A 27,598-nucleotide genomic window follows, 5' to 3' on the forward strand; every position below is an offset into this window, starting at 1 on the left:
GGCTAGATGAACCGCATACAAACTTGAAAATTTTATTCGTGGGTTGACACAAATGCAGATGTCTATATAAATATAATAATAGTGTTTGAACTACATAATAACATGATTTCCATTTATATTACATGTTTTTTAAGTTTTGACACATGATACAAGTTTAGGTTATGACATAACCAAGTTATGATATTATGTGTAAAATTTTTTTTCATAAGATAATTGCACCATCCCGTAAGAATGAGCCAAACACGATCCTTTTAGCCAAACGTGTTCGCAGGACGTTCCAAAACAAAATTGAACCCCTTTAAGCTAGAACCAAACCTCGTAAATTTTGTGGAAGATTCATGCCGTGTTCTCATATTCGGAAATTTATGGCCCAACACTAGGTAAACAAATAAAGTATCAGAATTATGGGCTTGGCCCATACGAATTTTTAGGTTCCATACTTCCATTTCCTGATTTCCATATCACAAGTCCATTTGATAGAAACCTTGAAAAACAATCAATAATTTGGAAAAAACCTTGATCCACCCTCTATATATAAACACCTACATAATACTAAATCTGTATCACTAGAAGCAAACTAGTATAACATATCTCTAGTTCAATCTTCTACATACATACAGTATATACATAGTTCTTGTGTCGCCTCGTAAATTCTATGTGACGGTTTATTGCAACACACGTGGAGCCATGTATAAACTCTATACAACTAATAACGCAAAATCCGAATCACAAAATAAAAATAACAAAATATATCAACATAGCCTTATTTTTCATTCGTGTGAACGTTTTATCAGAGGTTAAACGTATTCCTTACTCTAACGCACCCGTAACTCTAGGCTATCTAAACGATTATTCGCGACTGCATTATTAGGTACAAGCATCTATGACATGCATCTTTTTAAAAGACAATATTCATAACTCATAAGTCATGCATCTTTAAAACTTTAAACAACCATTGTGACCCTTTATACCCCACCACTAACACATGATCTCTCTTTTGATAATATAAACTACAGTTATGGCCATACAACCATCCTAATATAGTAAGATTAGTTGGAAAACTGTCATTAATCTTGGTCTGAACACAATGCATGCAAACCATTTATTAATCAAGAACTAATCTAAATCATCAATTCATCATGCATGCTGATCCATTAACTCACTAACACATCTAAAAAGTTAATGTGAACCCATTGACACTTGTAGATAATAATACAACAATCACCAAAAGATACTAAAACGCGTTATGTCTTTTCCATTTTATTGGTTCGATGAGTCAGTCGATCGAGCTCCACTAATATTAAACAAGAAATGATATGCCTTAACACGAGTAAAATGGACTTAAATTATTGAGTTACAACTTACAAGTATACATGCAACCACTATATATAGAGGCATGCATAGAGGTTATTAGATAAAACCATCTTGGATACAAAAATGAAGATTAATGTCTTAATAGTCATTATACTAATATTAATATTAATCCCAGTTGTTAAACCTCAAGGAGGATTAAAATCAGGGTTTTACTCTTCTACATGTCCCAAGGCAGAAGCGACGGTGAGATCAACGGTTGAAGCGCACTTCAAGAATGATCCAACGGTTGCGGCTGGACTTCTCAGGCTTCATTTTCATGATTGTTTTGTTGAGGTATTAATTTACTTAAAGGGTGTTTTTGGAATTAAAAAAAGTTTTGAACTTTATTAATGTGTTTTGTTTTTTAGGGGTGTGATGGGTCAGTCTTGATTAAGGGTAGTAATGCTGAGATTAATGCATTGCCTAATCTTGGATTAAGAGGATTTGAAGTCATTGATGATGCTAAGGCACAACTTGAGGCCTTGTGCCCGGGTGTTGTTTCTTGTGCTGATATTCTTGCGTTGGCTGCACGCGATTCAGTTGATTTGGTATAATTACGAGATATGATTTTATTAGTTGATAATATAATACGTAATAACTTACAGGGTTTTCATTATTATGTAGTAATAACGAGCTTTTAGTGTGTGAATAAAGTGATTCTGATCATGATTATGATTATGATTTTCTGACGCGCTTTTTGTTATGTTTTAGAGTGACGGTCCGAGTTGGACGGTACCAACCGGGAGACGAGATGGCAGAGTCTCATTGGCTTCTAGAGCATCAAATTTACCATCACCCTTAGATTCGGTTGACACCCAAAGAAGCAAGTTCGCTGCTAAAGGCCTCGACGACAAAGATTTAGTGACACTATCCGGTATGTTTATTTTTGAACCCTTAGACAGGTCTCACATCATTATGTTTCTGTCCACAAGAAAAATATTGGCCATATAAAATATCTCGCCTTAAATATACCAACGCATTTTGGACGCACTGAGCCACTGTGAATGAGTGGGCATCAATCCATCCAACATCTTAGGAAGTCTCCACTTAGACAACCATGGGCGGAATTTTAAAGGCGCGAGGAGGGGTTCCGGCCCCTCCTGGTTTTGGGCTCGGCACTTCTAAATATATGCATATTTTTGATAAATATAACCCGTATATTTTCAAAAATATTTTTGGGTCCACAAGTGGTAATATATGATTTTTATTATTATTATTCAAACTAAACCAACTTAAAGAACTCGTTATTTCTTTTTAGGATTTATGACTTTTATTTGGTGAAATATTGGATTTTTTATGTGTAATAACTTAATATTAATTAATTTCTAATATTTTTGGCCCCTCCTGTTAAAAAGTTTAAGTTCCGCCACTGCGGACAACCAAAAAAACCAAGTCCTGAGCTCCTTGTAGGCAAAACGAGCAATACTGGTTGGTAACTAGAACGAATATTATATCAAACCTACCATATATAACCTTACTTTTGATTATTACAACTTCAAACATCAAAAGCACATCCAAACACTATTTATAGTTAATTATTTATTTCATCATTACTTAATATCATAATATCACTTTATAACAAATAAATGTACTGACGATCAAATTTGTGATCTAGGTGCACATACAATAGGCCAAACCGAGTGCCGATTCTTTAGATACCGTCTATACAACTTCACAACAACAGGGAATTCAGACCCGAGCTTGAGCCAGTCGGCTCTAACCGAGTTCCAAACCACATGCCCAAAGAACACTGATGGAACGGAGCGAGTGGCATTGGATAAAGACAGCCAGATGAAGTTTGATGTGAGCTATTTCAAGAACGTGCGTGACGGATATGGTGTTTTGGAGTCGGATCAGAGATTATGGGGCGACCCGACAACTCGTGATATAGTGAAAAACTATGCAGGAACATTTAGAGGGTTGTTGGGATTGAGATTTGATTTTGAGTTCAAGAAATCAATGATCCAAATGAGTAGCATTGATGTGAAAACAGGCACACAAGGAGAAATTAGAAAGATTTGTTCCAAGATCAACTAAATAATATTGAACAGATTATTTATTTGTGAGTTGTGACATGTGAATTCTAAAGGTTAAAGTCTTTATTGTATCATAAAATAATAAATTTGGTTATTGTATCTTGTGTATTGTACTAAAAAGTTATAATAGCTTGGATGGTGTATCTTTTGTTTTGATCAACTTTTTTGTGTGTTTGTTTGAAATTGTTGAAAATGTAAATAAATTCCTAGACTATAGTTTTTCATGATTAAATAAAAAAATCCTTTGGGTTTGAAAACATAATGTTATTCATTGGATTTTTTCTGAACAAAAAGCATTTTTTTATGATAAAAATTTTTAACTTCATAAAAAATAACTTCAAAATATACTTTTTTTAAGTAATTACATGTTTGTATATAAACAAAATTTGACCGAATAATTTTAAGATGCTGACGTATTTTAAAAAATGTTGAAGATTTAGCATGTCATAATTAAGGGTGTTCAGCAAATTAGTTTTCATTCGTGTTATTTGAATTTTTATAAGTGAAAATTAATATGTGATAAATAACATGTTATGTATTTATTTATAATAAAAATAAAAAAATTAAAAAATAAATATAATTCGTATTCGGGTAACTTCGGTTTAAAATTCAAATTTTCGAATTCAGAAGTCAACGCGTACGAAAATACGAAAACCGAATGCAATCCTTTTAGATTTTCGAGTCCGATTCAAACAATACCTACCCCTAGCCATAGTGGTAAAAACAAAAATTATAAATTTTAGTTCTTTGCCGAAAATAACCCTGGAGAGTCATAATCTTAATCATGGTGGACACGTATTCGGGTAGCTTCGGTTCAAAATTCAAAATTTTCGAATTCAAACGTCAACGCGTGCGAAAAGGGAATACAATCCTTGTAGATTTTCGTGTCCGGCTCAAATAATACCTACCCCTGACCGTAACCGTAAAAACTAAAAATTTATAAATTTTAGTTCTTTGCCAAAAATACCCCTGGAAAGTCATAATCTTGATCATGGTGGACAGGGGGAGTAAAAAATCCCAAGCGTATTTCTGTCAATTAACACTAAAAACTAATCCAAGGAAAACAGACCCCATCATCCACCCATTTCATAATCTTGAATTTCAACACACAAATTCAAGAAACCATGGAGTCCACCCTCTTATTATCACCCAGGTTTCTTTCAACTCAAAGTAAGTCTTTTTAACCTTTAAAATCATTAAACCCATCTGGGTTCTTTCAGTTTTGCTTCACAAGCTTTAAAAATCAGATTTTGAGCTTCAAAATTGTGTCTTTGATGGACCATAATCTTGAAATTGTGTTTGTGTGTAAATTATGCAAATTTGTTTAGTTATTAATATAATTATTAATTAAGTTGTGTTCCAATTAGGCAGAGAATTTAGAAGCAATGTGAGGCAGTTGATTGGTAACACTCAATTTGCAAGAAGAAATTATGCATATGTAAACCACCATAGAAGTAGCTTCAAGATCACTTCTTTTGTAAGATTACTTCTTTTTTTTTTTTTGCGTGTATGCAAACATGGGAATTTCAGATATTTTATTATTTTGGTTGGTTTCTTGAAGAACTCATTTTTTTTAATTATAATTTTTTTTATTTTTATGTATTTATTTTTGCTGTTTTTGTGTGTTTTTAAGTTTTCAATTGGCAAGAAGAAGGTGGAGGTAATCAAGAGAGAGACTGTTGTTCCGGATCCGGATTACAGAATACCTATTGTTCTTCTTGGTTTGTAATCTTTCATAATTCATAATGCATGTTTTCAGTTGTTTTCAAAGTGATTATTGGATTTGAAGAAGTTAATTAGGTCATGTGTAGTATGGTAATTTGGCATTTATCTTAAAGTTTCTTTTGCTAAATTTTGGGCTGCTAAACGGGTCGTGTTAGAAGGTTGGCGGGTTGAGCCCGACACGGACCTGAAATTTTTATACTTACCCAAAAGTCATGTCACACATGAACCTGAACACGTTGCGTGTATTCAATACAAGTTGACGCAAATGCGACCCGTTTAAACCGAAAAAAAAAATTTTATGTTGACGCAATTATGTTTAAACTATGCTAATTTATTTTTTAACTTTTAAAATTGCCATAAAACTACCAAAATAATGTAAGTTATTACATAATATACATTTCAAAGATTAAATTTATAATAAAGAGTAAAGTGCCATTTTCGTCCTTGTAGTTTGGCAAATAATACGAATTTAGTCCAAAAAGTTTTTTTTTTGCATATGGACCATCTACGTTTTCTAATTCTTGCCAATTAAGTCAAGGGTAGACATGTCTTTTCACTCTTTCTTTGTTATATGAGTAAAGTGCCAAAATCATCCATGAAGTTTGGTCACATTTGCAAATTTCGTCCAAAAATATTTTTTTTCGCAATTTGACCCTCGATGTTTCCCAACCGTTGCCAATTTCGTCCAAATTGTTAACTCGATCTAAATTTAACGTTAACTCAGGGGTGTTATTGTCCTTTTACATATTTGTTTACATTATTTTTTCGCAATAAACTTTTTGGACTAAATTCGCAATATTTGCCAAACCACAATGACGAAAATGGCACTTTACTCAAAAATAAATATGCGGGTGAATCCGCCTATTTAGCTAAGCGTGTCCACAGGGGTTCGACCTGAAACGGACCCTGACAGTTTAGACTAGACCTAAACCCATGAAATTTTAAATTAATTATTAAACAGGTTTAGCTGGCGGTTTAGCATATGAAGATAATCTACTAGCAGCTGCTCCTGTTGGCCTTCTAGGATTACTTCTACTTTTCCAAGTACAGTTTTCACACATAATATTTTAAATCTTTTATTTACTAAAAACTTACTCTTTTTTTCATATATATTTTTAGTTCATTTCAATATAGCAAATAATGAAAGTGCTTTTTTGTTGTTTGTATGCAGACAACTAGAGTGAGGTTCGTCTTCGATGATGAAGCTCTGGTTTGTTCTTTAAACCCTCTTTACTATAGTTAATAATGTTAATTCAGTTATTCAAAGTTTGTGTATTTTCACTTACATGCTAAAGGAGGTGAAAGTTGGAAAAGAGCTCGAGGAATCGGGTGAAAATGTGTTTGTTGGTGGTAAAAACCGTTGGAAGTGAGTATTTTAATTATGTGTATTTTTTATGTTTTGGTATAAATTTTATAATTTATAAAATTAACAGTTGCTAAATTAACTAACTTTATACCAGATATACTTCATTTGTAAATTGGGAGCTCTGGTGGCCAAATATTCCAATTCTGGTTTACTTCAAAGAAACACAAACAAAACCAGAAGGACAAGTTCACTTTTTCCCTGTGATTTTTGTGAGTTTTCGATTCATCAGATCTTTCTTGTTTTCTCATGAATTCATTTTTTTAATAAATTCATTTTGTATGGTTATTGTTAGAACGGGAAACAGTTATACGACGTTATGGTGGAACGGGCTGGTCTGTCAAAGACAAGTGGCCCGACTTAGTACTCCACAATTAAGATCAATCTGTTTGCAGGCTTTGAATAAAACTGCATTGAATTCGAGTATGTCGTTCCAGATAATTGACAAGCCTTTATTTGTTATTTGATGATTTATAGCAAGCTCGTAAATATATTACAGAGGGGTGTTAAGACTTGTATAGAGTCACAGCAAGCATAAAGCTTGTTTCAACCATGCTTACATTACTTTTAAACTCCTAATTCCTAAATGCTATGATAAGGGCATGTTCTTTGATGTTTACCAAAACCGCGAAGGAACTTACAACTCCAATTACTAAAACTATTTATCGCGTAAACAATTGCTATCAAGTAGATCCGACAACAATAAAGTAGTTCTCATGTTTACGAATCACAAATTTACTCCAAAAGTGATAATTGCATGTCCCTCTCGCTAATTTTGATTCTCAAAATACATCAGGTATAAACACTTAAGTAAAAACGCCCCTACGTAAATTATAGTTGGTTTCGTTACACTGCTACAGTGGTCATACGTCTACATCATTTCAAAATTTAAGTGCAAAGAATAAATATATCATACACAACGCTACAATTCAACACGATAAAGCGGGCGCCAAAACTCAGAAACTGACAAATCCTTTTCCAAAACCAGAATAACAATTTCCAAAGATAGAAGCACAGCTTTTTCAAGAAGTAAACCGTAAGTATGATTGGTCCGGTCAGCAATTATGGCATCCACTCCAGGCAAAAGAATACCCATTATATTTCTAAATACAGTCTTCCCACTCATAAAGTCCTGCAAACATCACAAATCAATAAACTGTATAAACATATAAATAAAGAAATAATCAGCTTACCTTGAGCAATTCTATGACAGGAAGCTGCATCTGAAGTGGAGTTGACTGTGGTGCCATGAGCTGAGACTGATTGACCCCAACGTCAATATCCTCATCCTTTATGTCATACATACTTAATATCCTGCATATATGATATTACCAGTTTTAGTAGAATAACTAAAAATCAAACTAAATACATATGAAACAGCTTACATTTTAAAATGTTGGAGACATGCAACACCCAACTGCCATTTCTCAGATGGGTCAGCATAGGCCCGTTGGGAAAATGGCCCGAACACATGATCATATACGAACCTAAAGATACCTATAAATCTACGCCCCCTATCAGTTGTGTCCCTTTCATCAGCCATTAAAGCATTTAACAGATTAATAAATGAGATTGTAGAGGGATAGTGTTCACTTCTTGCTTCTACTTCGTTTAACTCAAATCGCATGTCATAAACCTGCCAGAATCAAATCATTGTAAATCTTTCTATTACACATAGAGTTCACATTTTTTAACATTTAATAAAATATTAATAGATGAGACCAACCTGAGAACCCATTATTTGGCCAACTTGAGGTCCAACCACAACAGGTAAATCATACTGCTTAAGAAATCCCCAAATGGTATCTTTCAAGTTTGGAGAAACATCAATAAAAGTTGATATTGAAGTACGTAAAGCACCCTACAATGCAACAAACAACATATAAAAATCAAAAAGAAACTAAAAAACTGTAGCAGCAGAGAGGGGCATCATACCTTCAGATAAGGAGGTACATTTTCATAACTAAGGAGTTTAAATAACGGTTCAATATCAGGAAACCATGTCTTTCTTTCAATAGGGTTCCCATTTTCCACCACCTATCAACGATAAGAAAAGAACATTGCATAAAAGTTAGTCAAATAACAAAATATTGACGAGCTATTATTGACACACACACACACACACACATATATAAATATATATATATATAACATAAGTAAGCTGAAACACCTTGCGAAGAACACATAGATAAGCAACAAGAGCTTTTGCATCTCCCTCTTGAATCTCTGGTAATACAGGGCCCGCATTTTGAAGGGATTGCTTAAATTTCTCTTCATAAATAGACAAACATTCAAACAAAGTGCTCCATGAAATATTCCGAAACGTTCTGCCTTGCAATAGTTCATATACTTTGGAAGCGCCTTCCTCACTGGAAGCCTGAAAGTTGAAAAGTCAAACGTGGAAACTACATTGACCACAAGAAGATTGTAAATATATTAAAAGCCAGGTTACAATCTAGAAATTTACTACCAGTGTACTAAGCATCTTCAAGAATGCCACTAGTGTCTGAAAATTAGTGTGATCCTCTCCAGAAAATGTTACAAATGTCCATAAGACATCATTGCCAGATAAAAGTTCAGGTTCTTTCTGTGGTAAAATCAAACTAATGAGAATATATATGAACAGATGGACGCCTAAATCCATACAATGTATACTGACCTCATAGATTTCACTAACAAACTCCAGAAGTGAAACAAAAGTTTGAGGGGCATATTCGGCATTTTGCGAAGAATTTGTGCTACCATTAAGTACATAATCAAGTGAGCCAGACATTTTGTATGAACTAAGAGAAGTCATGGCCTTCTCCTTTGTTTCTTTCACCTACCAACCATGAGAAAAACATCATTTCAAAAGCATAAATGATATTCACTAAAGCTCAATATTAATGAATTATGAGTTACGGAGAAGCATGAACATGACTAACCTTGTCTCTTGCAAGTGGGTGAGATAAAAAAGATGTTATCAACTTGTGCAAGTATGCGTTATAAATGTAGATCATATCTTCATCATCATTCTGTAAAAAATGTAACCAATAAATAATATAAGCCCTGCTTTAACATTTAACTTAGGTTCCATAACTTAAAAATCAAAAATTAACAAAAAAAATACCTGATAAGCTGGCGTTCGAAGAACGTTATCAATCAGAAACTGAAACACGTTGTTTGAGAAAACAATTTCCAGGCATGAATTGATATTTCTTCCATCATTATTATCTCGCTTGCATCAGTTACATCTTGTATAATCATCAAATGAACAGCCCATGCAAGTCTAACACATTGCATACACCCCTCAATTATCTGATCATTCCCGATAGCCATCACCTATTGATAAAAAGTGATAACCATTTCGAATTAAAGCTAAAGAAATACTAACAATAGAGTACAAATAGGTTTTGCACTTACAGTTTCATGAAAATCACGCCTAAATGAAGCATCTTGTGACAAGATAGACATTTTATCTGGTGATGCACTAAGAGCATCTGATATCAGCGAAATTATAAGAGAAAACAGAAGGCTAAATGCGATCTGCAAAAAGAAAAAAATTAATCAGTTACTATGGCGGAAACAAAAAGAAAATTAAAGCTAAAAATATACCTGATTCTTTACAATGTCGGTACTGCCACTGATGTCCCCTGCACTATCTTTCAAAATTGTAAAAATATCTTTTACATCTTTTGAGCCTGAAAGCAATAAAAGTATGTTTTAGGTTAAAATACAACATAGTGATAGCAAGGACACTATTATCACAGTTCGAGACTGAAAAATGTAAACAATTGAAATAGAAGAAAGACAGAAAATGAAATGAATAAAAGTATTATTAAATAGCTTACTTGGGCGTACAACCAACAGTGATAAAACAAGACAATGACCAAGAATGAGTCTTTCCCTACAAACAACAGCCCGTCTTTCCACAAGAGCCCCTCTTGAATCAAGAATATATCGCTCAGAGTTGGGCCCACCCAGACCAGCTGGTTCTTCTCGATTGAGTTCCTAAAAGTATAACACAAATAATTTGACTCGCACAAATAATTTGACTCGCATATAACCTGGAGGCAAAATTCAAGGCATAATAAAAAGTACAATAGAAGATAACAAAAACAATACCTTTATAAGAGAAATTAGCCGTTGCCGAAGCCCAGTATTGATTAGATCTTCAACATATTTTAAAATGTCAGCTTGAAGATCAGCCTCAAGTCCCTGATCAAGCACAATTGCCTGCAATATGCAAATAACAGCATTAATAGCATGTCAGAAAAAAGGAAAAGAATTAACTGGAGTGTGATGGAAGATGAAAAGATACCCGTAAGAGCGTATAAAGTGCCGTTATTAAATCTCTCCTCTCTGTATACCAAAGCCCTGATGTAAGGCGTAAAATATCCAATGGCCCCCGTCCTTGTAACCCCCACTAAATGGATTTGATACAGTTACACCGGTCAGATATGATAATGCAACTCAAACAATGCAGAACGAATAGATTTTAAGAGAAAGTTTACCTCTTGATTAGCAGAAACAAGCAGCCTTACACAGTCTATTTCATTAAGATGAAGATCATCACTCAACTTGAGAGCCTAAATTAGAAGTGATGAGAATAATGCGAGATGATAGAAATCGACCAACTACTGAAACGTATACACTTAACTTATAGGGTCAAATTAATCAACTGTTGACCTGAGTAATTGTCAATTTGACCATAAAAGTCGATTTTCTTCTCTACAAGAAAGCTAAAAGAGAGCAACAATTAAATCATGTGAACTTACAATTTGAACATCCTGATCATCAAGTGGGATTAGCCCTGAATCAGGAAGCCTGACTTCTTTAGACTCAACTTGTGCTCTGTCAGAGGCTTTCGGAGGCTACAAATGTAATTAAGTTGCAAATTATAAGACTAGCATGGTATGAATCAAAAAACATACAAGATACAGCCTTCCTAAACTTAAGACAATTTATGTATTAATCTCAATGAATCATGTCACATAAACGCACAATACAAGCACTTAAAACACAATAGGCTGAAAAATTAAACTTCTCTCTTTCTATTTCGATTTTTTCACTATAAAATCTGTCTAAAAACATACAATAACAAATAAGTGTTTCTCTGTTTGCTAACAGTTTTCTAACAGTTCACTTATGCAATGTCATCTCAATCTATAACTTGACCTAATTTTATATGATATTATGATGTTGCAGTCATTACCACAAGCAAAATTCATGCAAATTCTTTTACAAATTCATCATAGATATGACTCCATCAAAATTAGACCTAGATTTAATACTTGCAGCATATTCTTCTCTTAATCAATAAGAACATATAAAACAATTTCTAAAAGTGTAACTTAACTTGGCTTAATTTTACATGATGTTAGAATCAGAACACAAAATGAGACAATACAGATACTAATAAAAGTTTCTCTGTTTACTAAGTGCTTCCAAACTAACAGTTCACTTATCCGATGTCCACTCGAATATATAAATACCTCATCAAGATAACTTGACCTGACTTTATATGATGTTCCAGTCATTACCAAAATTGTTACAATTTTTTTTACAAACTCATCAAAAGTAGACCTAATTTTAGCATACTTGTAGCATATTCTTCTCTTAATCGCTTAAAACAAATACAACAACTTCTAAAAGTGTAAGTTAATTTGACCTAATTTTACATAATGCTAGAATCAGAATACACATGAAACAATACAGATACAGATACTACTAAGAGCTTCTTTAATTGCTAATTGTTTCCAGAACAGTTCACTTATGCAATGTCCCCTCAGATCTATAAGCACCTCTTCATAATAACGTAACCTAGTTTTATATGATGTTCCAGTCATCATCATCACATGCAAAATTGATACAATTTTTTTACAAATTCATCAAAATCAGACCTAATTTTAACTTGCAGTATAATCTTCTCTTAATCGCTTAAAACACATAAAAATTTCTAAAACTGTAATTCTATATATTGCTAGATTCAGAACACATAAGAGACAATACAGCTACTAATATCAGAAACTGAAGTAGACCTAATTCTAACATACAGGTACTAATTCTAACATACTTGCAGCATATTCTTCTCTTAATTGGAGCACATACAAAACTTCTAAAACTGTAACATAACTTGACCTAATTCTATACAATCCTATATAATCAGAACACATATAAGGCAATACAGCTATATGAACAGAAACTGAAGTAGATCTAATTCTAACATACTTGCAGCATATTCTTCTTCTCTTAATCAATTAGAACACATACAGCAACTTCTAAAAGTGTAAGTTAACTTGACCTACATATGAGACAATACAGCTACTAATATCAGAAACTGAGGTAGACCTAATTTTAACATACTTGCAGCATATTCTTCACTTAATCAATTGGAACACATACTTGCAGCTTATTTTACATAAAGCTAATATGAGGCATTAGGCAATACAGATAATAATAATAATAATATCAGAAACCGGTACCGGAAACGATAGAAGTGACCGTAACGACGGAAGTGCGTGACGAATAGCGTGAATGAGCTCAATCCTCTGCGACGGCGACGGAGTGGAGCCTAATAACGTCAGCTCAATAGTGGAGAGCAGTTGCTTAGCTGGCACCATCGCCGTGTGTTCAATGGCGGGAAAATTGCCCTAATTTTGGTTTCAGAGAGAAGACGGAGTGAGGGTTTCGCTGAGGGTTTTGCGTTTATGAGCGTCTTGCTGTTTGTTTAAAAGTAAACGTTTTCTTTTTTTAAAGGAGACGGTGCTACCGAGCTAATGTGGTTAAGTCAAGTATGTAGATAGGGCTATTTGAGAAGCTCGTGGCATAAAGTTCGGGCTTGTGACTTGTCTAATAAAAACTCGAATAAAACTAGCTAAAAAAAATTAATTTGAAACAACCTGAGCTAGGTTGACTCAGACTTGTAACCAAGCCAAACTCGTCTCAAGCTCGGCCTCGGGTCATGGCCTGGCTCGTTTAACTTTAAAGTCGAGCTAGAGCCTACAAGAGCTGCCTAGTTTAATTTTGAGCTTAAGCTCGAGCTTGAACCCCACTCTGGCTCGACTCAGAGTTTGTTAATGTTTAGATATGGCCAACATTATTTTTTGTTGAATTGATAGTAATGGTGGGTGATTTTATAGCTTAAGAGTTGAATTGATGCTAATGGTGATTTTCTGTGTTAAAATGAAAATGATGCAAACAATTTATAATATTACATTTTCGGGAGAACTTGGGCTTGAAGTATTGTACTGCATGCTTTGTCAATTATATACTACTACTCTTTTGTGAGTAGTCAGTCAATACCCGTCGGTCTCGCTGCTCCTTATCATGACGGTTTATTTTCTCTTTCAATCATTTGTGTTCAAACACAACCGACATCATCATCTTGCATTCGTAGTTCTCTTCCGTTTTGGCGACGGCGGTGGCGAATAAAAGACGGTGATGTTGTACCGCGCCTGTGGCTATGAAGATCACACGGCCATTGTCGGGTTCCATTTTCGAAGTAAGAGAGTGATGTTGCCGCCTTCGATTACGACTGTTGTCGGGCTCCATTTTGGAACCCTAAGCGGCGGCGACAAGACGGTGATGATGCGTGCCTCAGGCTGTGAGTTTGTGTATTTTATTAGTTATAGATATGTGGTGTAGTTAGAGTTTCTCAAAGTGTGTTTGGACATGTGGTTGTTGTCATTGTTGCCTTCGAATTTGTTGCTGTTGCTAGCTGCCAAAAATTGTTGAAAGTATGGATGATAGTTGTGAATTGTGATGCTTAGTGTCTGTCTGTTTGTTTGATTTTGGGTCTGTGGTTGTTTGATGAGTGGATTTTGTTTTGCTTTGCTTTGACTTTCAAGTTTGACATTTGGGTTGGTTGACGCAGGTTGTTTACGAAACAGGGTTCAGATGGTACAACAAACAAACTGAAAGGTGCAAACTACAATGCAGATAATATTTGAAAAAGATAAGTTGTGTTTGGGATGCGATGATCTGTGACTCAGCATTAAGCATATTGCATTGCTGTGACATAAAGTCGATTGCGGTTTTTAAACAATAGGGGCTATGATGTTGTGCGGAGCCCTTTGTTGGAATCCTCTTTCATATTTACGCCTAATTTCATTTTCGTTTTGATAGAGGCTATGATCATATGGAAATTGAATTTGTATTATATGCAGCCATGATACGAACACCTAAGTTTGTTGTATCTAGGCGGGGCATTGATTATGATAATCAATGTAAATCCTACCCTCACGAGCGATGTCTGAGCCTCCCCGGACATAAGAATGTGTGGCAATGCCTCTTTGTTAGCCTTCCTTTATTTGTGGCTAGCGGGCTTCATAAAAAATTGGAAACAACAGTTAACTTCGTTAGTTGTCGTTCAAATTTCTCATGGTTGCCCCTTAGCTAAAACTATTGTTTGATTAGCGAGTTGTGCATAGTCTTTGCCTGTGATGATAAAGCAGCTTATGGCGTGGCAACCTTTTTTGCAGCCGTATACTGGGCCTGAGCCACCCTCAACATAAATGAATTTACAGTAACAATTAGCGACGCTATGATGATACAACCGTTCATGACATGGAAATATATGCTATATGTATGTCGTAACTGAGCGTTTTAATATTTTATTTAGAATCGCATTTCTATTTTTTGTTATCTCAGCCCCGGCGCAATGCGAGGGGACTTAAACTACATCAAGTTCCTTCCATTTCGTTTTGCCTTCTTTTTCTTCTTTAAATAGCAAAGTTGTTTTTATGGCTATGTTCTTCATCGGTTTTTCTTTATTTAAATCCAAAGTATCTAATTAAACGTTTTATTTGGGGGAATTTGAAATGTTAAGCAGGCAACGAAGTTTTCTTCTTCTGGTATTCGCACCTTGCTACAGCTGCTGCAATATTTTTGGGTATGAGGTCTAGAACTTGGGAGCCGGTTGAGGAAGTTCTGTTTTGAAGATGGTGGCAACCTTTGAAAAGGCTTACAGAAAGGTATCGTCATTTTCAAGTTGTTTTTTTTTTCAGTTTGGGTGGATTCGGGTCAGTTTCGGTAATCGATTACGGTTAAAAATGACACTAATTAAGATAAGAAAAAGGGAAATAAACTCATAGCTTGAGTATAAATGTTTTGACCTACCCAAATCGGAACCAAGCTATGACTTTCTTTATAACTTTGTTTAACCCATCGTATTTTTCAATTGTAATCAATTACGAATTAGTTGCCTAGCGTTCTCAAAAGAATGAGAACTACGGTTATGACTGGATTTAAAGAATCGGATAACTTTGGTAGTTTAATCGGGTTCAAGTATGTGGGGCTTTGTTTAATCAAGTTTTGATTTGCTTCAGGTTGGGTTCACTTATCGAGTTGGGGTAATTCAGTAGTTGTGTACTCACGTTTCGTGTGACTTTGGGTCAGACTCGGTAATCGAGTTCACATCGGGTAGTTTTGGATCGGTTAAAAAGGACACCGAGTTATAATTAAAAACGAAAAAGGAAACTCATAACAAAAATAGGTTTCTTTTTTCCATTTTTATTTTAAGTTGGTGTCCTTTTTAACCATAACCGATTACCTATACCGACCCAAAACTCTGCATTTGTTATATTGTAAATCCGTTGTTGCTTTTGGTGTAAACTATTTTCTTTGCTCATATATTGTAAAGTGTTGTTCGAAATAAAGACATAAAAAAACCTGCAGGAAGAGTAAATCACAGCATGCAGGTTAAACAAGAAAAATGGAAAACGATAATGCATTTATCTTTTATAAACTGGTAATGTAGATGTTATGGTACATAGCATTTAGAGAGAGCATTTGGTACTTAGTTTTTGATTGTTGGATTGACCAATCTATCTTACGTACTTTCCTACATTTATTTTGTAGGATGGTATGTTTTTTGCTAGATATGACAACTGGCAACCAACTTTGGCTCATGTTTTATTCAAGGTGCACCTTCTTTTAACACTCTAAATCAACAGATTATATTATCCAAAGTTGTATATTTTATGAAAACAACCATAGAGATGCAAAACATGTAAACCTTCTTGACTGACAATATTTACTATGATTAGAATACTCACACAGCTATGGTTTAATTTTAACTTTTTTTTTCTTTCAGATGCTAAATATTACTATTCTATGCTATTGCCATTTTGGGTGCATACTACTTTTTTACTACATGGACCTGCACAACTGTGGCTGGAAGTGCAATTACAAAACTGATTTTTTTTTTCTAAAAGCTAGCATGCAATATGAATACTTTTTATTGTTTCAGAGTTTTGTATAATAATCATTACTATCAAAATCAGATTATGTTATGAAGATTTATTTTTCTTTTGTTGTTTCCAGTTTTTCGGATTATTAGGGAGATTTCGAATTGAGGCTTTAGTACAATCCGTGACGAAGTGTGGACATTAGTGGTAACGCTTGAACATCGCAAAACTCTTTGGTTATAATATCACATCCCCGCCACAACGCAGTAGGTGAAAAATACTAGTATTATATAATATCAAATGGACAATGAAAATTTGTTTTTAATGTATAGGTTAAAACACAAATATATTAATAATGCATGGAGGGAGAGAGAAGAACGTTTCGTAGCAATAGCACTCCTGAGCAGATAATGTGAGAGGTAGGAACACGTTTTTTTTATGCGAATGGGTAACTGACGGGTTGAATGTCTTTTTGAAGGCATCCATTTGATATGCTCACATACAAGTACCAGCTAGAGACAAATATGTGAAAGTGATAACTCGGACGACCAAAATTAAAACACAAAAAAAAAATGCATCAAGTTTAAAAACTTCACTCATCCTTTGCATAATTATAGTAGCCAACACCCAAGAAAGCAAATCCCATAACCAAACAAATTAACCAGAGCAACCGTATCTTTCATCGCCAACCATAAAAACACAATCAACAACCAACCTAACCGCACCCACGGCATTCATAGTCAAAGTGGACGTCTTCCCAAACTGTGTTTAATAAATGTGAATACAATTACATGGATATATTTAATAACTCGGGTTCTACAACCAGTAACCATGAAAACGCAATCAGCAACCAATCTTTAATCGCACCCACGACACTCATAGTCAAAGTGGACGTCTTCCCAAACCGTGCTTAATAAATGTGAATACACTTACATGGATATATCTAGTAACTCGGGTTTCACAACCGGTAACCATGAAAACACAATCAACAACCAATCCTTAACCACACCCACGAACATTCACGGTCAAAGTGGACGTCTTCCCAAACTGTGTTTAATAAATGTGAATACAGCTACATAGATATATTTAACAACTCGGGTTCCACGACCGGTAACCATGAAAACGCAATCAACAACCAATCCTTAACCGCACCCGCGACATTCAAAGTCAAAGCGGACGTCTTCCCAAATAGTGTTTAATAAATGGGAATACAGTTACGTGAATATATTTAATAATAATTCGGGTTTCATAACCGGTCGTTTAATATCACAAAATCATCGTTTGACACAACTGAATTGCAACATCTGGAGTGTGACACGAATAAGCAAACATGAACGATACAACAAGTTTAACAAGATCATTAACATGGTTAACATAACATAAAAAATAAATGTTCATGTATCACAATTAAAAGTATAAAAAACCGTAGACGGCAGGATTCGAACCAGCGCGGGCCAAACTCACATGATTTCTAGTCATGCCCGATAACCACTCCGGCACGTCCAGTTGGTTGAATTATAAAAATACTCATTTACTAAAACTATTACAGTGTGCTATGTTTATTACTTTTTTCCTCTACATATTTGTTCTAGACCAGCATTTGATTTGATATACTTTGTACGAGTTTATAATAACGTTTTAACAAAACTCAAATCGAAAGGATTTTAAATAACACTGTATCAGGCTATCAATATATAAGATAAGACAAGAACATTTATTTAAATGAGCTAAAGTTAACTCGATTTTGACTCGATAATTCCTAAGAGACAACTAGCGCGAGCAAAATCAGATTTAACTAAGTTTTTAACGTGCTAATTGCAAACGAGTTGTGCTTGATCAACCCTAAAAGTTATGCATTTCATTGGTAATGATAATTGCGTTTATCGCTCTAAACATTCTTTTAATGTAGTAACCGGCATGCATCTTAGCAGTGTTGTAAAAATCTCGACTAGACGCCGATTAATAGCTAGTCGATGTCCCATCGGTTTGTCACCAATTAATCCCAATTTGTCCAGTAACGGTCAAAATTGAAAATTTACATCTGCAAACCCGTGATTAATCGCTAGTCTCTACCCAACCGCCCGACTAACGATTTCTACAACACTGCGTCTTATTATAATATTATGCATCTTTTAACTTTCAAACTGGTTTGTGATAATATATTCTCAAAATCTAATAATGATTACTTACATTTCTATCACTTTCTAAGAATTTGGATTTGATTTTTCATCTTCTTATATTCTAAAAAAATCATTTATTGGCATTGTATATTAGTACTTTATTTGAAAGTAACTTAAGAAACAATTAATCAAGTAATGTTAAAAGAGTTGGTACAAATAGTGTCAGCCATCATTAGTGTTCATGATTTAATTTAAAACTTTAATCCATCCAAGCCAATATCTTTGAAAGACAAAGTATTCATGAAAGTAAACAAAAACATCACATAACACTACACTGTTACATAAAACTAGAAGTCATTGTGTTGACAGTGCAAAAATGCATAATGCATAGAGAGTACAATAAAGAGTTTTTTTAGGAAAAGAAAGATCAAAGCCTTTGATCAACAAAAGCCCATCACACCGAATTTCCATGTTTCGTCGCTTTAAATCAGAAGTTTCTCAATCGCATCCTGCAAAACCATATCGTTATTAGCAAACTCCGGTCAAACGGTCAAATAATCAGAACAGTGATGGCAAAACAAGAACCTTGAGTTGCTGTATTTGGGATCTCAATTGACTGCCTTCATTACTGGTCACAGAACATGCAATGACAGCCCTAGTGACCCCGCATGCGCGCCCGAGTGCTTGCTTTGAAGGAACAAACACGTATGGTACGTTCTGCAAAATCATGTGTAAATGTTCATACAGATAAAATTAAACAATGACGTAAAATGCAAGAACTAATTATTGGGATTATAATTCAAGATTCTTGTTTTTTCATCATTTAATGTAGAAGCGTCAAATTAGGTGAATCTTTACGTCATATTAATCAAATACTAAAATTTTAAGACAATTTATTGACAATACAATGAATATTAAGCTTTAGCATTTTAATTTCAGACTAATGCAAAATATCCACTAAAACTTTAACATAATCAAGATTCATGCTTTTATTCATTATAAGAATATAATGCTAAAAAATGAAGATAGTTGGTCAATAGATACCCGCTAAAAATCTAAAATTCTTGATCTTATTCGTTTTTTTAATACAAAAGCATCAAAACTTTTAATTTATTTCATTTTAATCTAACGCTATAAATTTAAGACAGTTGTTAATCACCCACAAAAGTTACTGATTTTTACATTATTATTATAATCTCAGAAGCAACAAGAATCATGATTTTTATCATCATTTTAATCAAACACTAATAGTTCTAAACAACTATTCGATACCCACTTATTAAAAAAATAAACAAGACGAGAGCATATAAAATGATTAAAATCTATATATGCAATAATTGAGTACACATATTGTTATATACCTTATCTTCAGCAAGAAGGGGAAGATGAAGAATAATTTCAAGAGGCTCAGCATCGGCTGCCATCACTACAAACTCAGATATGCCCCTGTTAAGAGTCTTTGTAGCTGCAAATCAACATATTGAAACAATATATTAGAGTCATAAACATCAAAGATCAGACATAAGGATCCAAACATAATAAGTTGATAAACATTTACCATGAAAAAATACACCATTAATATATTTTCCAGAGGTTATTCAACATTTTTACTTTTTAACAGCTAACATAAAACAATTTTTACAAATTAATGGACAAACTCATACAACTATGAACAACTAAAGCGCAACCCTCCAAACAACAAATAACCATTTTTTATATTAAAAAAGAGCCAATTCACAACATTAATTAACATTTCCAATCCCAAATAAACATGTTCTTACATATAACCAAACCCTTTACTAATTAAGTTAAAAAACACAGCTTTTGTTAAAAAGATCAACCTCCGTTGACCAAATATCTACCGACATTTGACTTTATCACAATCCCCAAATACTCATAAAAATCAGCTTCCAAAACCAAAAGAATCATTCCCATATGACTACAATCACTAACACATATCTAAACACCTATTAAAGATCTAAAAATCAAAACTTTCATACAAAGATTATACCTACATTATCACCCTTATTAAACTGCTTGTATTTAATCAAACCCTTTAATAATTTATGTAAAACACACATACACAAATCAACTTCCAAAACCAAAAGAATCATACCCACATAACCACAACCACTAACACATAAGCAAACACCCTATAAGGATCTAAAAATCAAAACTTTCATATAAAAAATTATACTTTCATTGGCACCCTTATTAAGCTACTTGTTAATAATCAAACCCTTCAATTATGTAAAAAAGCACACATCTACACAAATCAACTTCCAAAACCAAAAGAAACCATATAAAGATTAAAAAAAAAAGCAAAAGTTTCATATAAAGATTATACTTTCATTAGCACCCTTATTAAGCTAATTTTTATTAATCAAACCCTTCAACAATGATGTAAAAAAACACACCTACACAAATCAACTTCCAAAACCAAAAGAAACCATATAAAGATCAAAAAAATCAAAACTTTCATATAAAGATTATACTTTCATTAGCCCCCTTATTAAGCTACTTGTAACTAATCAAACCCTTTAATAACTATGTAAAAAAACAGATACGTAAATACCCATATAACCACAACCACTAGACATATCTAAACACCCTTATAAAGATCTAAAAACAAAAACTTTCATAAAAAGATTATAATACCTTCATTAGCACCCTTCTTAAGCTGCTTGTAATTAGCAGCTTGTTGAACAAGATCCAAGATTGTTATTGTAAGCTGAGCATCAGCCAATGGGTATGCTTTTGGATTCACAGCTTCTCCTGTCTGCAACAACAAATCAAGATTATCAAGATTCAAGAAACATGACGATGAAGTATTAAGGGATAATAATAGTAATAATAATAAGATGGGTTACCATGTTTTCGGCTAAAGAGAAGATGAAGAAGAAGAAGATGAAGCAGGGAGGCTAGGGTTTTACACTTAGAGCTATATAAAAGACAACGGTGGGAAGGGTTTAAAGAGGTGGCTATTAGGTCTTCGGCTGCTAAGGGCTTTTTAGTCTTTTTTATTTGGTGTAAATATATTATTAATTTTTTGGCCTCTTTTCACAATTATTATATTAATACTTTTAGGGCTATTCACGAGCCGAGTCAGAGTCGAGCCAGGGTGGGTTCGAGCTTAAAACTAAACGAAGCAGCTCAGCTAAGCTTTAGCACGATTTTAAAGTTAAACGAAGCAGCTCAGCTACGCTAAGCTTTAGCACGATTGCATTTCCAGGTTCGAGTGTCACCATGCCCCTTCCCGTTGCAATATTAAACCATTCATACTTATTGCATTTCCGGGTTCGAGTGTCACCACACACACATGTGTGTGTTCTCTGAATTTTTATGTTTTATCATGCATACTTTGCTTTTGTACATGTCCAGCGCTTATACCTTAGTTATTTAAAATACCTCATTTAACCCCTTTTTACAACTACACTTTAATCTAGTTAACCAAGTTAAATTCTTACTATCACAGTTTTTTATTTTGCCAAATGACACTTAATACACGAATACATTCACGTTTAATAACGTATAATATTTTCAGGGTGTTACAGAAAGTGTTGTCAGTGAAGTTCAAACTTAGGTATTCAATGAAAAACCCAAACTTATTATTACTACACCATGTCACCATGTTGGAAATGACTAACGAGATCTAACATAATTATTAGTCTTTATTTTCAACTTTAATTTTTGTGTTCCTTTTATTTTTGTATTTGTATGCTATTTTTTGAATAAATATTTTTCTTTGGAATATAATGTATGTTTATAAATGTTCTATGAGCGCATCAAGAAAAATTATTTGCGATTTTAAAGAAAAAAGAAAGCCATTTTTGAATGTCATTGAAGATTTACGAAAATTATATTATAATTCAATAACTAGAGGGTTTAAAGAAAGCCATTTTAAATTATGTGTTTCTAAGTTATTGTTTTTTGTTGTAATATTTTACTTTAAATTATTAATTGTTGCATATGTGCATCATATATTAAAAAACTTGTAAATCATAAATTAACCAATGGGTTGATGTTTATCAACAAAGACAAAATCTTATAAAACATCAAAAGTTTGGGAGGTATTGGGGTTCATTTTCATATATGACAGAAATTCGATATTAAAAAGGACTAAAACATAAATTATATCCGTAGGTGTGTATAACCGGAAAAAAAAAAGAAATATTTATATTTATGAATAAACTCTAGGCAAACATGTTGTTTATTTTAGCTAAAGTTTATTCATAGTACACCTAATTTAAATAGTTTTCATTCTATGCATTGCCTTATTTAATAATCATAATAAAGTTTACCGATATCTTTTTTCACACATATGGAACAGATGATATGCATATACACTCTCTTTAAATAATTAATAATTTTCACTATTATTATAGTAAAAAATATTACAACAAAAAAGTAATGCCTTGTGTTGAAATATCCTGGTTAGGCGGACTAATTATTCGGTTTGTGATGGTGACGTGGAATTGGTTGATCATGTGTTCATCTCGTGTGTGTTAGCTCAAGCGGTTTGAAGTTTGATCTCTCAATGGTGCAAGGTACCCTCTATTTATGCTTTTAGTGTTCGGGATTTGGTTGAGTTGCATAAGTGTTTGTCGTTTCCTAAAGACAAAGCTAAAGCGTTTTATGCGGTTTGCTTAATTACGATGTGGTGTTTTTGGAAGTAGTGGAATGCTTTAGTCCATAAATGGTTAAAAAAATAACTTCTATTTTCTCACTAAACTTGTGATTTTTTCTTAAAATAGTATGTTTAATATTAAAAAAAATGGTTTTTAGGTACATGACAATGAAGCAAATGGTATTTATGTATCCAGTCATCTGAGATGGCTGGATTGGATTCCTCTATCCTAGTGCCAATCCACGTAAGCAAAAACGTGTAAGTAGATGGTAACTGGATCAGCCATCGGAGATGACTAGATCCAACTTTATTCCCTTTGCCACATGGGAGCACAAGATGAAACTATCCATTTGACATAGATGGTTTGAACTTACATTTCCAATCATAGCAAGTAGGGGTGAGCAACTTAACCGCCATAACCATTAAACCGAACCATAACCGACATGACCGAACCGATTTTAACCGATAACCGACATAACCCGTGGGTCGGTTAATGAATTTTTAAAAACCACCAAATACAGGTCGGTTTTGGTTAAAGATAATTCCAAAACCGTTATAACCGAACAGACCCATTTATTTAACCAACAATATGTTTGGGATTAACTTCCACCAAACATATTGTTGGATTATATCATTTTAAAGTTTTTGGTTCAACGTTTGTTATCAGATTAATTTGAATTTCACTGTTCGATTATATAATATCATTCTTTTTTGTTTTAATATTTAGTATTAATATTATGGATTATATACTTTGTAAGATTTTGTCATGTCTTTTTTTTGTAATAATCAGTACCAAACTTTTAGGCCAATTATATTGTTTGGGTTACGGTTAACCGACCCATAACCGACTCACTATAGCCTACAAAACCGATTAACCAAAACCGCCATGACGGGTCGGTTATGGTTATCCATTAACCGACATACCGGTTATAGTTATGGGTTTGGCTCAAAACCGCCTCAAACCGACCCATGCACACCCCTAATAGCAAGTCACGTGTGTGTACTATTTTTTAAGATGATAACATGATTTGCATGGACTGTTGTTCAACCCCGAACACAACCTGGGTGGTGTTTCCCCATCATGCAGTCCATCTCCCGCTCGAGAAAATTTTGATGATTAAGAAGTTTGTCACACCCTGACCAAAGGCGGAACATGCTGGGGCGTAACATATTGATTAGACAGTAGCTTAAAAGACACTAATTAAAGCGACAATAATTATTTAACTTCATTAACATTAATTTTACATTAATCAACTCGTATTCTTTTTTCGACCAAAAGCCCTAAAAAATTAGTTTGAAATTCGTTAAAAATTTAGCGCCATTAAGGGGGTGTTTGTTACAAAAGTGTAACTTATGAAACTTTTCCTCTCACAATATAAGCAATCTCAAACACCTTATTACTTTTCAAAAAGTTAATAAGTTATAAGTTGGTGAAAATAAGCAATCCCAGACACCCCATAAGTTTTTTTTTCAACGAGAACCATTGAGGGCCAATGTTTTTCAAACTTGGGACCACCAGTGAGAATAAATTCAGTTGCGATTATTATCGGCCAATAACATTTAGTTAGGATTATTAAAATCCAATTTGCCTTTTTTCTATGAACTAGCACTCTTTTCATTACACCAAACTCATTTTGTAGACTTTTCTTTTAAAATAGAACTATATACAAAACATGTATCATTGTTTTTAACAATTATGAACCTCTCAGGAGACTGGGCATGGCAGTCACTCTCCCTAGTCTTTGGGCCGGTCCTTGTGCATAAACTAATTGTCAATGCAGGTCTTTATGTAGTGTAGCACTGCACACTACTTTATGACAACTTAATGACTACCATGTAGATGCATTACTATGATAAACATATGCATAACTTCTCGCACACTGCGGGATGTGCGTTTCGTACGACAGCACTATTTTCGCTTGTAATCTGACAATATTGTTGACCTTATACTGCAGTGTTAAGGGTCCAGGGTAATACATCCATTGCTAGCAGCCTGGTCTGCTGCATCTTTAAACAAATGTAACCAAGTCATACTGCTATTGTTATTTTCACATAATACAAAAGTGTATCAGAATATCATGAAGGGGCCCATTTGAGGTATACTCGCAAGCCAACAATCTTAAACCGCCATCAACGCAATACCCGGGTAATCCCGCAACATTATCATTTACCATAAAAACCTGTAACAATACGCTCAAAATCATTGGTCACCGAATATACAAAGTTGTATTACCTAAAATTCTTGAACATGTTGCTTACTGGAGTCTAATATCTTGATGGTGGCTGCTTGTCCACTTCTCAAAACACCACAGGACGCTCTTCCATATGACTCCTCACCGATTAACAATTTGTTGCCAGAATTGTCGGTTATTTCTTTGAGTTAATTCACTTGTAGCGCGGGGACTGCAACTGGTTGGACAATTACAGGCTTACAGCTATGTTTGATTATATAGTTTTTAAGAACAGAATTTGGCCTCTTTTTATCAAAACTTCAGTTTGTTGTTGCGGAAGTGCAGCAACACCAACATATTTTTGTTGCCTCCTTGACATATTTTTCATTACGCTAACCAAACACTAACATGCCGAATTGATGTTTCCAAATCTTAAAATAAGACATTTTATAGTGCCTAGTAATAAAGTCAGTGACTGCTCGTCTACTTTGTCGACCTCCAGATACACCTGCCAACCAAATAAAAATACCATCAATTTGTTTGTAACGTCAATGATAAGAAAATAAGTGATATTAACTTGAAATATTAAACTATAACAGGTAAATAAGCGGCTCGTTTTCTAACACAGGTCTAAACAGTTATTTTTTTCATGTTGCTCCAAATGGGTTATTTTTCATGGGGCTCCATTCATCCGTTGTGCAATCAAGCTTCTGAAGCACGGGCTATTCTTGATGCAGGTTAAAAATTGTAACTTTTTACATGGTAAAACGGTTTGACTCGAGTCAAAACTCGTTACTTCTAGTCTAAATGGGTAATAAAAATATTTGCAGATTCGAACAGATTATTTTTTTAAAATGGGTGAAAAAAATTTTATGCACGTAAATACGTTTTTTTCCTCATAACACAAAAAGAGTCATTTTCTAAAACGTGTCTAAACAGGTAATTTTTTTGAGCGGCTGCGAACGGGTTATTTTTAAGAATAGGTCAAAACCGGGCTATTCTTGATGCGGGATAAAACGGGCTATAATCTTTATATGGGTAAATACGGATTTGTTACTAGCACGGGTCAAAACGGCTCGTCTTCTAACACGGCTCTAAGCAGGTAATTTTTCAAGCGACTCCAAAAAACTGGACCTGCCGACCCGTGAACACAGCTCGTTTAATACCCAGCGAGTTCCACGCCCTTCCTAGATAAAAAAAAATACCAAGTGCAAATAACCTCAGTGTATAATAAATTAACGGATAGAGCTACATACCGTTAGTTCTATAGGTCAGTCTCCTAATACAACGTGAGAAATAATTCCCTCAGAAGCTTTTCATGCAGCAGTCTGTACACACCATTTACCTCCTCTCCAAAACATGACCTACTAAATAAAATGAAATTTAGTTGCTAAAATGGCTTATAAAGAGTCAAGTGTTTTCTGTTTTACCCCTCATAAGCTCATATGCTTATTTACACAATATAATTTGTAAAATCAAACACACAAAAATATACTAACTATATGGTAAATTTAATTATACTTTATATATTATATAAACTAAAGCACACAAAAAAAAATAAATACGGCATACTTAGAATCAGAAAGAGACCACCACACATCTTATTTTCTGAATGTGGGACTGATATGTATTTATTAACAGAGAGAGCATAAGCTATTATGTGCAAGAGTAATCCCAAACTCTAAACTCTAAAGTACTTTTCTAAGGCATTAAATGGAAAAGTTGTTATGTGTACATTAACTTTTGTGTACATTTTACCTTCGTTCACCATTGTTGATCCTCCTTCCACTTCTAAAGTAACAGCCCACGGCTACAATTAGAACACAAAAGCTTCCAGATTAAATTAGGAAGGAAGTTTTCTCAACTGAAGCCAAGATTAACTCATATAAAAAGACAGTATCAGAATTCTAACAAAAAGTGCAGTAGCTCTTCATAATTGAAATATGAAGAATTGTAATGAAAATATAAATGATCATATATTAATTTTTGAGTTGTTTTCTTGTACACTTACAGAGAAAATAAGAACCAAAGCTC

The 27,598-nt window shown here is 33.9% G+C and overlaps 3 protein-coding genes and 1 pseudogene across 4 annotated transcripts; 2 read left to right on the top strand and 2 right to left on the bottom strand.

Moving 5' to 3' along the window:
• Window positions 1–1,430: 1,430 nt before the first annotated feature.
• LOC143570353 (peroxidase 25-like) lies at window positions 1,431–3,390 on the top strand. The gene is made up of 4 exons (XM_077056026.1): window positions 1,431–1,647; window positions 1,722–1,901; window positions 2,065–2,227; window positions 2,969–3,390. Exons 1-4 carry the CDS (start codon window positions 1,438–1,440, stop codon window positions 3,388–3,390), a joined length of 975 nt encoding a protein of 324 aa, XP_076912141.1. The 5' UTR covers window positions 1,431–1,437.
• Window positions 3,391–4,482: 1,092 nt separating this feature from the next.
• LOC143570354 (uncharacterized) lies at window positions 4,483–6,947 on the top strand. Its single transcript, XM_077056027.1, has 8 exons — window positions 4,483–4,559; window positions 4,757–4,866; window positions 5,023–5,110; window positions 6,076–6,158; window positions 6,286–6,324; window positions 6,410–6,480; window positions 6,575–6,689; window positions 6,773–6,947. The coding sequence occupies exons 1-8, from the start codon at window positions 4,514–4,516 to the stop codon at window positions 6,839–6,841; spliced, it is 621 nt and encodes a 206-aa protein (XP_076912142.1). The 5' UTR covers window positions 4,483–4,513; the 3' UTR covers window positions 6,842–6,947.
• Window positions 6,948–7,399: 452 nt separating this feature from the next.
• On the bottom strand, window positions 7,400–13,115 carry LOC143570367 (nuclear pore complex protein NUP205-like; annotated as a pseudogene). Its single transcript, XR_013141915.1, has 18 exons — window positions 12,942–13,115; window positions 11,235–11,330; window positions 10,971–11,045; window positions 10,778–10,882; window positions 10,582–10,692; window positions 10,308–10,467; window positions 10,072–10,157; window positions 9,880–10,002; window positions 9,587–9,798; window positions 9,402–9,491; window positions 9,137–9,298; window positions 8,948–9,064; window positions 8,648–8,854; window positions 8,413–8,514; window positions 8,204–8,338; window positions 7,863–8,113; window positions 7,671–7,791; window positions 7,400–7,609 (listed from the first exon to the last, which is right to left on the bottom strand). The product of XR_013141915.1 is annotated as a nuclear pore complex protein NUP205-like (transcript).
• Window positions 13,116–19,083: 5,968 nt separating this feature from the next.
• On the bottom strand, window positions 19,084–21,716 carry LOC143570355 (uncharacterized). The gene is made up of 5 exons (XM_077056028.1): window positions 21,637–21,716; window positions 21,425–21,545; window positions 20,128–20,231; window positions 19,352–19,483; window positions 19,084–19,275 (listed from the first exon to the last, which is right to left on the bottom strand). The coding sequence occupies exons 1-5, from the start codon at window positions 21,637–21,639 to the stop codon at window positions 19,249–19,251; spliced, it is 387 nt and encodes a 128-aa protein (XP_076912143.1). The 5' UTR covers window positions 21,640–21,716; the 3' UTR covers window positions 19,084–19,248.
• Window positions 21,717–27,598: the final 5,882 nt, after the last annotated feature.

This window comes from Bidens hawaiensis, unplaced genomic scaffold (genome assembly GCF_021521415.1).
Source record: "Bidens hawaiensis isolate Kalapana, Puna unplaced genomic scaffold, B.hawaiensis_p1.1 tig00024894_1, whole genome shotgun sequence".
NCBI classification, from domain to species: domain Eukaryota; kingdom Viridiplantae; phylum Streptophyta; class Magnoliopsida; order Asterales; family Asteraceae; genus Bidens; species Bidens hawaiensis.